General features: G+C 30.7%; 1 protein-coding gene across 2 annotated transcripts; it reads right to left on the reverse strand.

Annotated features, from left to right (window-relative positions):
- Window positions 1–1,279: 1,279 nt before the first annotated feature.
- On the reverse strand, window positions 1,280–4,335 carry LOC129287948 (protein indeterminate-domain 7-like). Of its 2 annotated transcripts, XM_054924238.1 has the most exons (4): window positions 3,995–4,335; window positions 3,647–3,890; window positions 3,118–3,520; window positions 1,280–2,387 (listed from the first exon to the last, which is right to left on the reverse strand). In XM_054924238.1, the coding sequence occupies exons 2-4, from the start codon at window positions 3,837–3,839 to the stop codon at window positions 1,769–1,771; spliced, it is 1,215 nt and encodes a 404-aa protein (XP_054780213.1). In that variant the 5' UTR covers window positions 3,840–3,890; window positions 3,995–4,335; the 3' UTR covers window positions 1,280–1,768. The 2 variants fall into 2 exon arrangements, with proteins under 2 accessions (XP_054780213.1, XP_054780212.1); XM_054924237.1 differs by having other exon boundaries at window positions 3,647–4,334.
- Window positions 4,336–12,855: the final 8,520 nt, after the last annotated feature.

Raw genomic sequence — 12,855 nt, forward strand, 5'->3', positions numbered from 1 at the left:
AATATATTGAGAGGACTCTATATTTAGAACCGGAATGTCGTTATAATTAAGCATCAATATTCGACACGCACGGATTGATCGCAACTAATATAAATATTATGTTTGTTGGATTTTTTTAGTAGAAATTAAGGTCTCGCTTAGTTATTAGAAAGGAATGAAATATAATAGATTAAAAAATAAAACTCATTAATATATATAATACACCATTTCTCTTTATGATAACCATAATAAAACTTATTAATATAGATAATACAAATGTGGATATTATTACACAGTCTAAAAATTTTATGAATTATAATTTTTGACTCCATAAATTAATTACCCCTCTCATTTATGAATGGCATTCACTTATCCCTTTTAACTATCTTATGTTTATCTTTATTTTTGTTAATCCATTCCATTTCAGTCCTTTTTAGTAATCAAATGGAAACTAAATTAAACAATGGTATTGTAATGGATGGACTAGAATCTGCAAGTGGATATCATTGGTTAATTAGGATATTATAGTTGATGATGTTGGTTTGAAAAGAAACAAACAATAAAAAAAACCAAGGTGTATGTGAAAAAACAGCAAATGCTATGTATGCTAATAAGATAGCTAATTACTTCTACATTATATTTATAAATATAAGGAACAATTATATATGCAAGGTTTTCTAATCTTGGAGTTAAAGCAGTGACAATATGATTTTAGCTAGGCTTGCCAGCTGGGTCCCCTTTTTTTTAAGCCGAAATAAGTTATTAAATTTACAAATTACACACACACACAAGCACACCTCTTCATTTTTATTTATAAGTTATTTTTAGCCCATTTATATGGATGGGGAAAGTACTTAGACCATTAGTGCATGCCCTTTTAATTAGAAAAAAATATGGATGGAAAAAAGTCATTAGTCAAATGTCTTAAAATTATCTTACCTTTCTAAAACAACTTTAATTAAATGCGATAAATTATGTCTCAGTCTTACTTACAATCTTTCTCAATCCTTTTCTGTTATAATAAATTACTCAACATACAGTAGCATCTATATCAAAGGCCCGAAAATAATTTTATACACAAACTTTTTCATAGGTATTGCAAAATATATAACTCACAATAATAGAGATGTGAAAAACTTCTAGAAAGTCACTTATTAATTCGGGTCTTTCTTCTACTTATCCTTCAGATTAAGCGCATTTTGGCGCGGGTAATAAAAAGGCAAAAAAAAAAAAAAAACCGCCTTCAAACTCGACCAAATAATATCTATCCCATAAAGGATAATAAAAGAATAAATGAAAATATATCAAAACTTCTCCACAGGTTTTGTATTGAAGAGTCAATTAAAATTTTTCGTCAAATAACTACATAACTAAGGGTTGATAAAAAATGACTGCAAAGGGAATTACAATATGTAATATAATCCTTCCCTTTTGGGGATTATAAAAAAGGCGAAATTCTAATTGACATGAAAAGAGAAAGGAAGATATTGATAAACATATTTATAATCATATGCTAATGATAATTAGGAATGCCATTGGAATTGATGAATTCGTTGATCATGGGAAGCCGAAGATGAGCTCATCATGCAGTTTCCAATCCCAGCAAAGTTGAGAATATCATCATGGGAAAGAGGTTTAAGACCCAAGAAGTCCCTCGTCAAACCCTCGTTCCCACCAGCACTACCACCAGCGGCGGCAGCTGCCTCCGTCACGCCACCGGTTGATCTGAAAAGAGCATTGCCATGCAAGTTCTTCGCATCTTTCATGGGATTCAAAATCCCACCATTAATCAAACCCTCCTCGAAAGAACTTGCACCTCCAAACTGAGCAGAAGTAGAGAAAGAAAAAGGAGATGAAGGCAAGAAGCCATGGCCGGTGTTGTGGTGGTCACGTGACCTTCAGGTGAGGAGGATGAGGACGACAAGTTTAAACCAGCAGGGTGGTGATCAGTGCTGGAAGTAGCAGACATGTGATTAGTAATGTTGTGGTGGTGGGTCCTGATGAGCACGGGCGAGCCGGTTTTGCTGATGGTCGAACCCATCTGAGCCGCTTTCTGAAGCAAGGCTGTGGCTGACATGTGCGAGGAAGGCGCTGGAAGTTGGTAAGAAGGAAGAAGACTAGAGGTGGTGGTAGTGGGGCCGAGGCTAGTAGGGTTAGGGTTTGGACTTTCATGGCCTAGATGATGAAGTTGACGGTGCTGATCTATCGCACAGGTGGTGGGTGGGCCACCAAGCCAAGAGGGGACCTGAATCATTCCATGCCTGAGAGGAGGAGGAGGAGTGAGACTGATCTGGTTTTTGAAGTGTTGCTGTGATGAGGGAAGAGGAACTCGTGGGTTTGCTTCAGATCGCGCACTCTCTTCTGCTAATGCATCACAGAATGCTCTGTGAGTTATGAAACTGTCCCTCCTGAAAAATATAATATTACAAAATAATATTAAATAACAAGATGTCACTCATTGTTCCATGTATGTGACACATTGACACTACACAACCATTGACCTTGATCTCTTTTAGTCTTTTCATCTGCTCTCCACCGTTCTCTCTTTTTGTATTCTTTTTTTTTTTTGGGTGTTATCCCTTGTAATGCGTCCAGACTCCAGCTTATCCTCAAATTATTTGAGTTATCTCCTGAAGTTTTCTCCTTTATTCTACTCATCAAATGATCTACATCTCCATTTACGTTTGTAAAAAACACTTGATTGGGTGAGATTATTTGAAGAAATTAAAAAACTCATATTATTCTAATACTGAGATCCCCCAACCACTCTCTCTATAAACATGAAATAATTTATATATAGGAGTATGCTATATGTAAATCATGAACTATCATCACTTGCCCAAACTGTCACGGGATTGACAAATCTGAATTTTGTATTATTTATTCTGATGGCAAAACCGTTAACCTTACATGTCCACCATACTTGAACGATATGTCTGAGTCTGACTGCTCTGAGTGTGTGTGTGTGTATCCTAAACTGGACCAGTAACACTCATGTCGTTCATACAATTTAAATCGACCAAATATTCATGTCAGGCGGTTAAAAAATTGCTTTGGTGAGTATATCTAACCTTCAACAAATGTGGAAAAGAAGATTGTTAAAAAAGATATAGATATGAATATGTGAAAATGAGTTACCTAGAGAAGAGAGTTCCACAGTCACATCTGTACTCTCTCGTGCCACAGGTTTTGGAGTGAGCCTTCCAATCGGATTGAACCGCGTATCTCTTTGAGCACTTCTCGCATTTCCATTTCTTCTCTCCGTGCTTTCTGCAAAAGTGTTTCTTGATCCCTGTGAGGTCTCCGAGTGCTCTCGAAGGATCATGGTGGACGCAGCTTGGTTCTGGACACACGTACACCTTCTTCCTCATCATCTCTTTGCTAGTCGTCCTCTGCTTCAGCTTCCATGGCAGATTGTGCCCTCTTCTATGAAGCTGCAGATTCTGGTCCCTCTGAAACCCCTTGTTGCAGATCTCGCATATGAACCTGTTCGTAGCTAGCAGAGTCTTTGGAGACAAGGCGATCACTTCAGCTTCTGGGTCTGAACGAGAATAGAAGACAAAGTCAGTAGATGTGTACTGTAGTCTAGGCAACGACAACAACGTTTGGAGAAACAAGTGTGGCTTTAAGGATTATTTTTGGAGAGGAATTAAAAAAATGGAACAACCTGGGTTGCCAGGGAGGTTTCTCTTTTTCTTCAGTGGCTGAGATTGAGACGAAGTTGATGGTGGAGGAGGATAATTGTAAGTAGTACCAATATTTGAAACACTTGGTTCAGCAGATACAGAGGCAGTCAAATTAGACATGTTCTCCTGATGCACTGCCTGATGATGATGATTCTGTTGATGGAGGTGGAACATGGATCGAACACGACATCTATCTTTTTCTCAAACATGGAAATTCTCCGAAACCTAAGATTTTTGCTGCAGTATTATGGTCCATAGTAGATCTTGTTCTTCGCATATATTAAAAAAGGTTTTGGAATCAAAGAAAGAGGAAAGGGGAGGAATAATACCCTTTGAAATCCGCAGGCAAAAAGAAAAAAACAATTATCCAGATAGTTTCCGCCTTGGCACCAACCAATAAACAGACAATGAAACTTCTGTTGTTTTGTGTGAAAGAGCAGAAGAAACAAGACAGACTGATACATATATGTATAAAGAGAAGTAAATCAGAAGTGAACCCAGCTGATGGATATATAGCTAGCTAGCTAGCTAATTAAGCTAGTCGCTTTTCTTCTCCTTCATGGTTCTGAAGTCTGAACTGAACCATGGTGGATGTAATAAGAAGAAAATCCACACTGCTAAATAATAGAAACAAAAGTACAGACCCAGTTGTCTAAAGTTAAACTCAGAGAGAGAGAGAGAATGGGTGGGATTCCCTCTGCACAAAACCACAGCCCAAGGGGTACTCCTACTACAGCTAACTCTGACGTGAACTTTCTGTCTTTTCCTTCGTTCCCTTTCTCATTACCAGGAAAAACTTTTCTCACTTTAATACTAATATATTACATATTATATATTGTTTATAGAATATACTTTGCTTTTCAGAAAAGTTAAATTTTTTCCCGTAACATTTTGCTTGAATAACCCCTATAGATGTCCTTGGCAGGGTTGTATATAAAGAACCTGGTTCCAGCAGGCCCGTCTTCATTCGGATCATGTTAGAACAGGTCGAATCCAATTTTTTTAATCATCGTGAACGAGCCATTTAAAAACAGTAGCACCGTTGTTGCCAATTGAGTCATCTATATCTAGTCTAACTCATTAAGGATTTGGTGGGTACTATTTTTGATCTATCATATTCTTGAAATTATAAGCAATCAAGTCTTGATTGAAGATTCATGTCATTGATTATGTCATGTATGCAAGAGAAGGTGTTGTTTTTGATAGGAAACTCCTTTAAAATAAATTGCTTTGCAACTTTTCTTTCAGATATTCTAATATAAGTGAGTAAAAAGTTTCTGTCAAGATATTTTTTTTATATGTTCAGTATTTGCATTCCAAAAAATCTGATCTTACAAGGAAAGAAAAAAGAAGGCATTAAGTTAAGAACATTTTACTAATTTCACCCACACATCTTTATATTTTGTACAGTAGGTAGGACGTGGATTGAAGAATATTAATTTTATTTTACACTACAAGAATTCTCATTATGTCATGTCTTGGTTAAAATTGTTAAAGGATGGTACTTGAAAAAAAAATGAATCTTTTTATTGTTGAAAAATAGAAAGTGCGCTTAATTACTAAATATTTGAAGGTGTGGATATCAATATAAAAATTTGTTGCTTAATTCTTTACTCTTCGTCCTCCTTCTCACTTCTAATCTTTTTACCGGCATTTTTCTTGTCTCGTCCATTAAAAAGCTTTTGTCCTTAACCTTCCAATTTCTCTGGTAACTTGAGCAGAGAAATTAAATGAGGGAGCAAGAAAGCATTAGCAGTGTAAAAACTAGAAAGTGAGCATTTTCATTTGTATATGAAGATACACGTACGGACAGATATGTATGGATTTTCTTTTTTAATAGTAATGTCTTTCCGAAATATCGATTAATAATGGATTCCTAAATGAGATAAAAATTGACCCCAAAAAAAAGAAATAAAAAGTTTCCTCCAAAAATTAGCTAATGGAGTTAGAAAAATTGACCTGCGTATTATATATGGCTTATTCAGTAAACTATACTCTGTGATATTAAGAAAATTGTATATGTTATCTTAATTTTCATGAATTGGTCTCCTTGAAATGATTATGCTTTGTAAAACTTTATTTGGCTTTATTTCACTCGATTGTCTTCTCAATTAGAGCCATCCATCTGTATAATTTAAAGATGTTTTGGAAATTACTAACAACTAATAACCCTGAGGATCGACATCTAATTAAGTAAAGATGGGAAGCTCGAAAATTTAACATTAAAAACTAAATATATACATTAGATATTTATTATAAATTAATTTTTATAAATCTAAAGAGTATAAAAATAATCAAATATATTATATTAATCTATAAAAAATATTTGACTGTATTATTTAATTTATCAAAATTGGATTATAAAATAGTTAAAAATATTATAACAGAATTTTGTCCATTATTTAACATATCATGATTTGGCAGCCCCCTTCCCTGCCTTTTAAAATTTTACTGCGACATGATTGTTCAATTGATTAAGGCTCTTATTACAGGCACGGCTAAAAGCTTTCCTTTCAGATCTTTTTTACTTCCTATATATTCTCTGCATTATATATATTGTTTGCTTTACGTATTGGTCAAATTTATTATCATTGAGCCTATACTTGTTATTTAAAAAGCTGAAATTTCTGACAATTTTGCATGTTTCTTTGATTTTAATTTTTAAGAAATTAGTTTACATATTCTTTAAAATTCTCCACTGAACCAAGGATGCCAGTGCGTGAATATTATAAATAAGCACAAACTTTGTCGTCCTTGTCTTCGTTTCACATAATGATTATAAGGATAGTTTAAATCATTGATTGCATGCAATAACGCGCGCGCGCACACACACAAATATATAGATTTCATTTATTATTTATATATTAATATACTATCTCTTATCCTTAATATAAGATAAAATTAACCAATTTCACACTTATTAATATTCAATTTTCCAATTATGTTCTTTTTTTTTTTTGCAACTAATAACTATATTAAATTGTTGTCTGGGAATTCAAACTACATATGATAAATAAATATGGGAAAAATTGAAAAATAATAAATTATGATAACTTTATCATATATTAAGGACACAATTTTTTATATGTTAAAAACTGGAGGGAGTATATTGATTATACGCTGAAGCTGACTTTAAATTTTAGAGTTCAAAATATTTTAACTTTTGATGGGATTGTGGATTAGGGAGTTAGTTCAGTAGTTGAAATCAAACATGGAATTTTACTTTGCTCCTGCTAACAAATTTAATATTGTTATCCATAGTCTGCATCAATTTGTCTGCTTCAATAGATAATTTGTTTGTAAACAAATGTATTATCACGACTTGATATAATATGCTATACACTAATATGATATCTTGTTGTAGTTAGAATGAGGTAAGAATTATTTAACAACGTACATATAAACGCATTAGTTAGTGTTTGGACGTGTTCAAATTTCGATGAAGTACTATTGTTGCCCATATGCAATGGGAAATAGAAAAAGGGAAACAAACAGTGATTTAATTTGGCTGTCATTCTCAATCATTTAGCTTTTGAAAATGCTCCCCATCGTCTATCTCTCTGCCTTTATTTTTTTAAAAAAAATACTATTTATTCTACTCAGTTAATCCATTAATCCATCTTTATTAAACCGGTTGTGAATATATATGTGTGTATATATATATATATATATATATTTGTATCAACGGTGATTAGATCAAATGAAAAGAAGTACGTTGATCTACTATCATATTATTTGATTCACTAAAACACTTCGTTTTAATGTATTGTAGGTATTCTATTGAGAAAATTCATGATATTAGAAGCATTTTACCTAGCTATATTTTTAAGGATTTTTTTTTTTGAAAAAAAGAAGCTAACATATTTTTAAATGAAACTTGGACTGAGAATCTTTAGTAGATAGAATAATGCCATCAGTCTCTTTTCACATAGATGTTTTGGTTGTACATATAGGCTAGTTGAATAAATGACAGCTTGCAAATTGTAATTTCGTCTGCTAGTCTAGTTTAGTATCTAGTTTAATCTAGGATTTAAATTAAATTTTCTGAAGTCATTATTGATGAATTTTTATGAAGTTTTTCTTTTTAAAAAAGAGAAAAAATTTATATTTTATAAAAAAATAATAAAATGAGCAAAAATACTAAAACTGGAAAATTTCAACTAAATTCACCAATCCCAATTTCAAATGATTTAAATCCTTTAATCTAATATAATATAAAATATGTGGCTCAATACATAAGTCATAAATAATTAATATGGTTAATCTCAAAGTTCATATGTGTAAAGACACTAGCTCATAACAAATAAAGATTGTTCTTGTTGATTTACAAGTTTGTAATGTGAGAATTTTATTGATGGATGATTTATAAATATCTTTAAAAATGTCCTTTGAACTTAGAGGCTTGTCCTGATCCTAGTGAATCTTTGGGGCTTAAGCCACTTAAATTTTTTCACTAAAAAAAAAAACATAGGCTCATAATCTAGTGTTTTGTAGTGATCCTCTCGCTTAAATATTTGCTGGCATGCCCCAAAATGCTATTAAAATGTGTCATGGCCAATTAAATCTTGATATTCTTTGACATTCAATTTCTAAATTGTAAAATATTAAAATAAAATCAGATGATCACACTTCAAATCTGAGAAAATAACTATAAAGTCGTCATAAAAGGTACACTTTCTATTGAAGAAAGATTTTTTTAGTTGGGAGAAAGTTTTCAAGAGTGCGGGATCAGCATTATTCTAAATAAAAACAAAAAATGTATAGTCACAAATCACAAATTCACAAATCATGGAAAATGACAGTCATATATTTATTGTGTGAGGTCGTTAATGACTAAAGTCTAATTACAAATTATATTATATCGATTAAATAATTTCATGACTTTTAAAGTGATTGTCGAGCCAAAAATGCTCTTCCAATCCAAACCACGCTTCCCTTTTTCTTTCTCTGAAATTAATTAGTTATTATATTCTTATCATTGATGCGAGATGTGACTCTTGAATATTTGTAGCTGATTTGGTCCTGATAAAATATCATAATTAATTTATTTTAGATTCTTGATACCTACAATTACAATTAATAGTAACACTCAATATAATTAATATAATGCTGCGTTTGAATTTTCTTAGCTTATAAACTTTAAGCAACGGCGGGTTGGCAGTCAATTATTCAACACGGAGACATCTTAATCAAATTCATGAATTGAAAATTACATACACACAAGTATGTATAATTGTATATATAGAGAGAGAAGGGGGGGTCGTCTTCTAAGTATTTTATACTTAGCAAATTAATTGGGTATCATGCTTAATTATATTGTGATTTAATTTTTATTGTTTTTATATCAGTAAATAAGCAAATTACCTCATAAATTTTAAGTTAAGTAGCATCATAAACCCTAAACTTATTTATTATATAATCCTTAACTTTTCAAAATGGTACAATTTATCTTTTTCTATAATTGTTGATATCATTTTTTATTATTTTCTGATCAACTAATGGTTAAAATTAACTCTTATTATTAGTGAGAGCCATATTATATTGTTTTTAAAAGTCAAGAAATAATTTATAATTTTTCATAATAAAAGAGTTAAGAGTTTATGGTGCTACTGATTCTTAAGGTCGGAGTAATTTGCTCATATACTTCTTTTTTATTACAAATAGCCAATTTTTTGCCGAAGTTTTAGTTGTGCACAGAATAATTTAGCCTGAATTCTCTACAGATCATTCATAAATCAAATTAAAATGTTACCATTAAACTGAATCTTTCACATTTCACCTTCTAATTAAGATACATACATACTCATAATGATAGCAATATAATTGGCACACAACTTAGAAAATAAAAGTATACGAGAGATGCATCAATATTAATGATGGGGCGATCCCATCACTCCCTAATTACTTTTCTGATGATATATATTGATATGATCATGTGTTTCGAATTAAATTCAAAAGAATTAAGAAAGTGATGATTAGAAGCTTGTACTTTGTAAAATTAGTTGTATAAAAAAGGCAAAAATGTATCCTTGGTTATCTAACTTTCATTTTAGTTATTTATTTAATTTTATAAAGTATCATTTTAAATCTTCTAACCCTAATTAACACTATCAGTCTTAAACTTGAATGATATATGATTTTTTCACCTTATTTTTATTTAAATAATTAAATTTAATAAGTCAACATATGATAATGTTTATCAATATTTAGAAAATTCAATGTCAAAATTTTTTTGTTAATGAAACTAAGGGTGGTATTATTAGGAATCTCAAAAGACATTTTATAAAAGTAAACAATCAAAATAAAATCTTAGATAAATCAAAGAACTAAAAATATACTTTTAACTAGAAAAAAATAACTATAATAATAAGCATGCATAAAAAGAAACAAAGAAAAGTAAGAGACTATGATTGGACACTAATTAAGCTAAGTGATTAAATCATCAAATAAATAATTTCTACACTAATCAGTTAGTGGTCCAGACATTATTCCAACCCCTTCAATCATGCAATATAACATATCTTTATTAATTATTTTCAAAGCTCCACAACTGATCTCTCTATTAAGATTTCCCCTTTGTCATCACAATCACAACCACACAATCCCGTTATCCCCAGCATGTATTAATTTCATCATGGTCCACTTCTTTATTATTCCAAATAATTGTTTAATTTAGATTTTACTTTGCTTAGTTATACTAAAGAAATAAAAGTTCAAATATTTACATATCTATGTAAAACATATATATACACGCAGATAGATTGTATTGCAGCACGTAATGTTGACCAATAACTTGTTTAGGAATAAGCATGTAGAAGATAGGAACATGTTTGACAGTACATCTGTAAGATGTTATTTGCAGACAGGGTTCGTAGAAGATATTACAACGCATTTGATTTTATGCTTATCAAAGAATAATATAATGAAATATATATTTTATTTAAAAAAATAAAAATGAACATGAATGGTATTTTTATCAACTTGAGAGGCTAAAAATGGAGAGTGCATAAATTAATGTCCAAATGGAGATTCATATAGAGGGTATCTAAAAGTTGCTTGTGGAGGCCTGAATCCGAATCACACACCTAAAGATATATAAAGGAAGTTGCACGATTTATTGTAATATATGATGTGTGATTTGGATTACATTAGGTTACTTCACTATTGGAACTGCAACTTCTGGAATTTCTTCTTCCACACGCTCGCACACACATATAGAACTAATTAATGGAGACTTCAAGTTTTAGAGTGGGATTCTATAGAGAAGAGTTTATTGGTGCTACTTTTTCTTTCACATAGCTCTCTTAAATAACAGTGGTGTAGCAGTGGATTCTTTTAGGAAAAATTACATCCAACCCCAATGACGGATCCAAAAAAAATTAATCAATGGGGGCATAAGTTATACTTAAAATAAATATTACCATTTTTATAAAATAAATAATTTTAAATATCTCTTAAATTTTATTAATGTTAATAAAATTAAATATTAAAAAATGCATAAGAGATAAAATTATAATAACATAAAATACTCTCTTTATATAAATATTTTTTTATCTATTAGAATCATGATTTTAGTTTTCATTTAATAAAACTGATATACCTCTTTATATGGTAAAGAATTTTTTTTATAAGATTTTTCATGAGCAATTTTTTTAAAATTTTTATTTTTCCATTTTAAAACTATTGCTATTTAAGTTTATAAAAAAACACACACACACACACATGTATATAATTTTAGATAATGGAATAAGTAAACTTTTATAAGGGCACAAGTGAATTTTTTTGAAGTGAGGGGAGCACTTGAAATTTTTTAAAGGGAGAAATTAAAATTATTTAGGATTATTTTAAGTAATATCTTCTTGGACTAGTGGGGGCAATTGCCCCCTTTATGGTAAACATAGATACGTTCAACCCCCTTTAAAAGAATTAATTACAAATAAAAATCAATACAAAATAAATTGTTATTGAAATGAAAACATGACTTGTTTTTTCTTTTTAAATGAGACTTGTTATTGGTCCTTACTTGTAATTAATTTCCTTAGGAAGAGCTAGATGTGATTCTTCCCTTCTTTTAAATAAGAATGAATTTTAAGCCACTATTGATTGATTTGGTTAATAATAGTTTAATCTATAACTTATGAGGTATTCGGATTAAATCCCAAGCTATTAGTGTAAGGATCTTGCTTGTGATAAATTGTAAATATTTTTATAAGTGCTTTGAATTTGGAGACATGTCTTAATTGATTCTAGTGAAATCTTAAAACTCAATATGATTTTTATCTAAATATTTTTTTATTAAAAAATTATTAGGTTGTTTAAGTGTAAGTAAATTTAAGGTAATGTAAAAAGTCACATATTAAATAAATTTGATATTAATTACATTATAAAGTATAAAAACCTATAAGCTTAAGTATAAGCTTTTGAATTAAAATGTAATCTCCTTTCCTATTTTTTATTTATTTGTCCTCTCCCTTTGTTTTTGAACGGATACTATTCCTTTCTAACAAAAATAAATTAATAATTAAAATATATTTTTAATTTTTTAACTTTACATAAAAGTTTAATTTAATATATTAATTTTATAAAATATTTTTTATTTCTTTGTCTTTAGTTTTAGTCATCCAAAATCTTGCAATGCAGGGTTCACGGGGGAGCCAACGAGGAAAGAGGAAAGGTAGAGGACCCCACACGGAAATCATTATAAATAATTGAGGTGGGCCCCGCTCAAACATAATATGAATGTTGTTCCCCGTCTTCTCTCGAGGACGTCAGCACCGTACGATGATCACACGTGTACGGCTACCGAATGATTGCTCCTGGAACCAGTTTAGGACGCACTACCGAGTCAGGACCACTCGGTCTTCTACGGTCATTCCTTTTTCTTCTTCTTTTTTTTTTTAATAAAAAACTGAATATCAATTAAGAAAAACAAAAACAGAGAGATAACAAGCTTACAAAACAAACGTATAAAGTCACCTTTCGTCGTCCTCCATCTCAAATAGTAACAAAATTTGCAGGATAATCAAAGATTTTAAAAACAGAGCTATGATTATTATGACCTTTCTTAGCAACGTGAGTAAAAAAATTAATATCCTTACAGACTAAAATAATAGGTACATTCTAATCTCTATGCATAAATTCAAACGTTGAAATAAACCCCCTTGCTGCCCAACTGTTATTGCAAAAATTT

This window comes from Prosopis cineraria, unplaced genomic scaffold, assembly GCF_029017545.1.
Source record: "Prosopis cineraria cultivar Desert tree isolate PC_DT_omini unplaced genomic scaffold, ASM2901754v1 PC12, whole genome shotgun sequence".
Lineage (NCBI taxonomy): Eukaryota > Viridiplantae > Streptophyta > Magnoliopsida > Fabales > Fabaceae > Prosopis > Prosopis cineraria.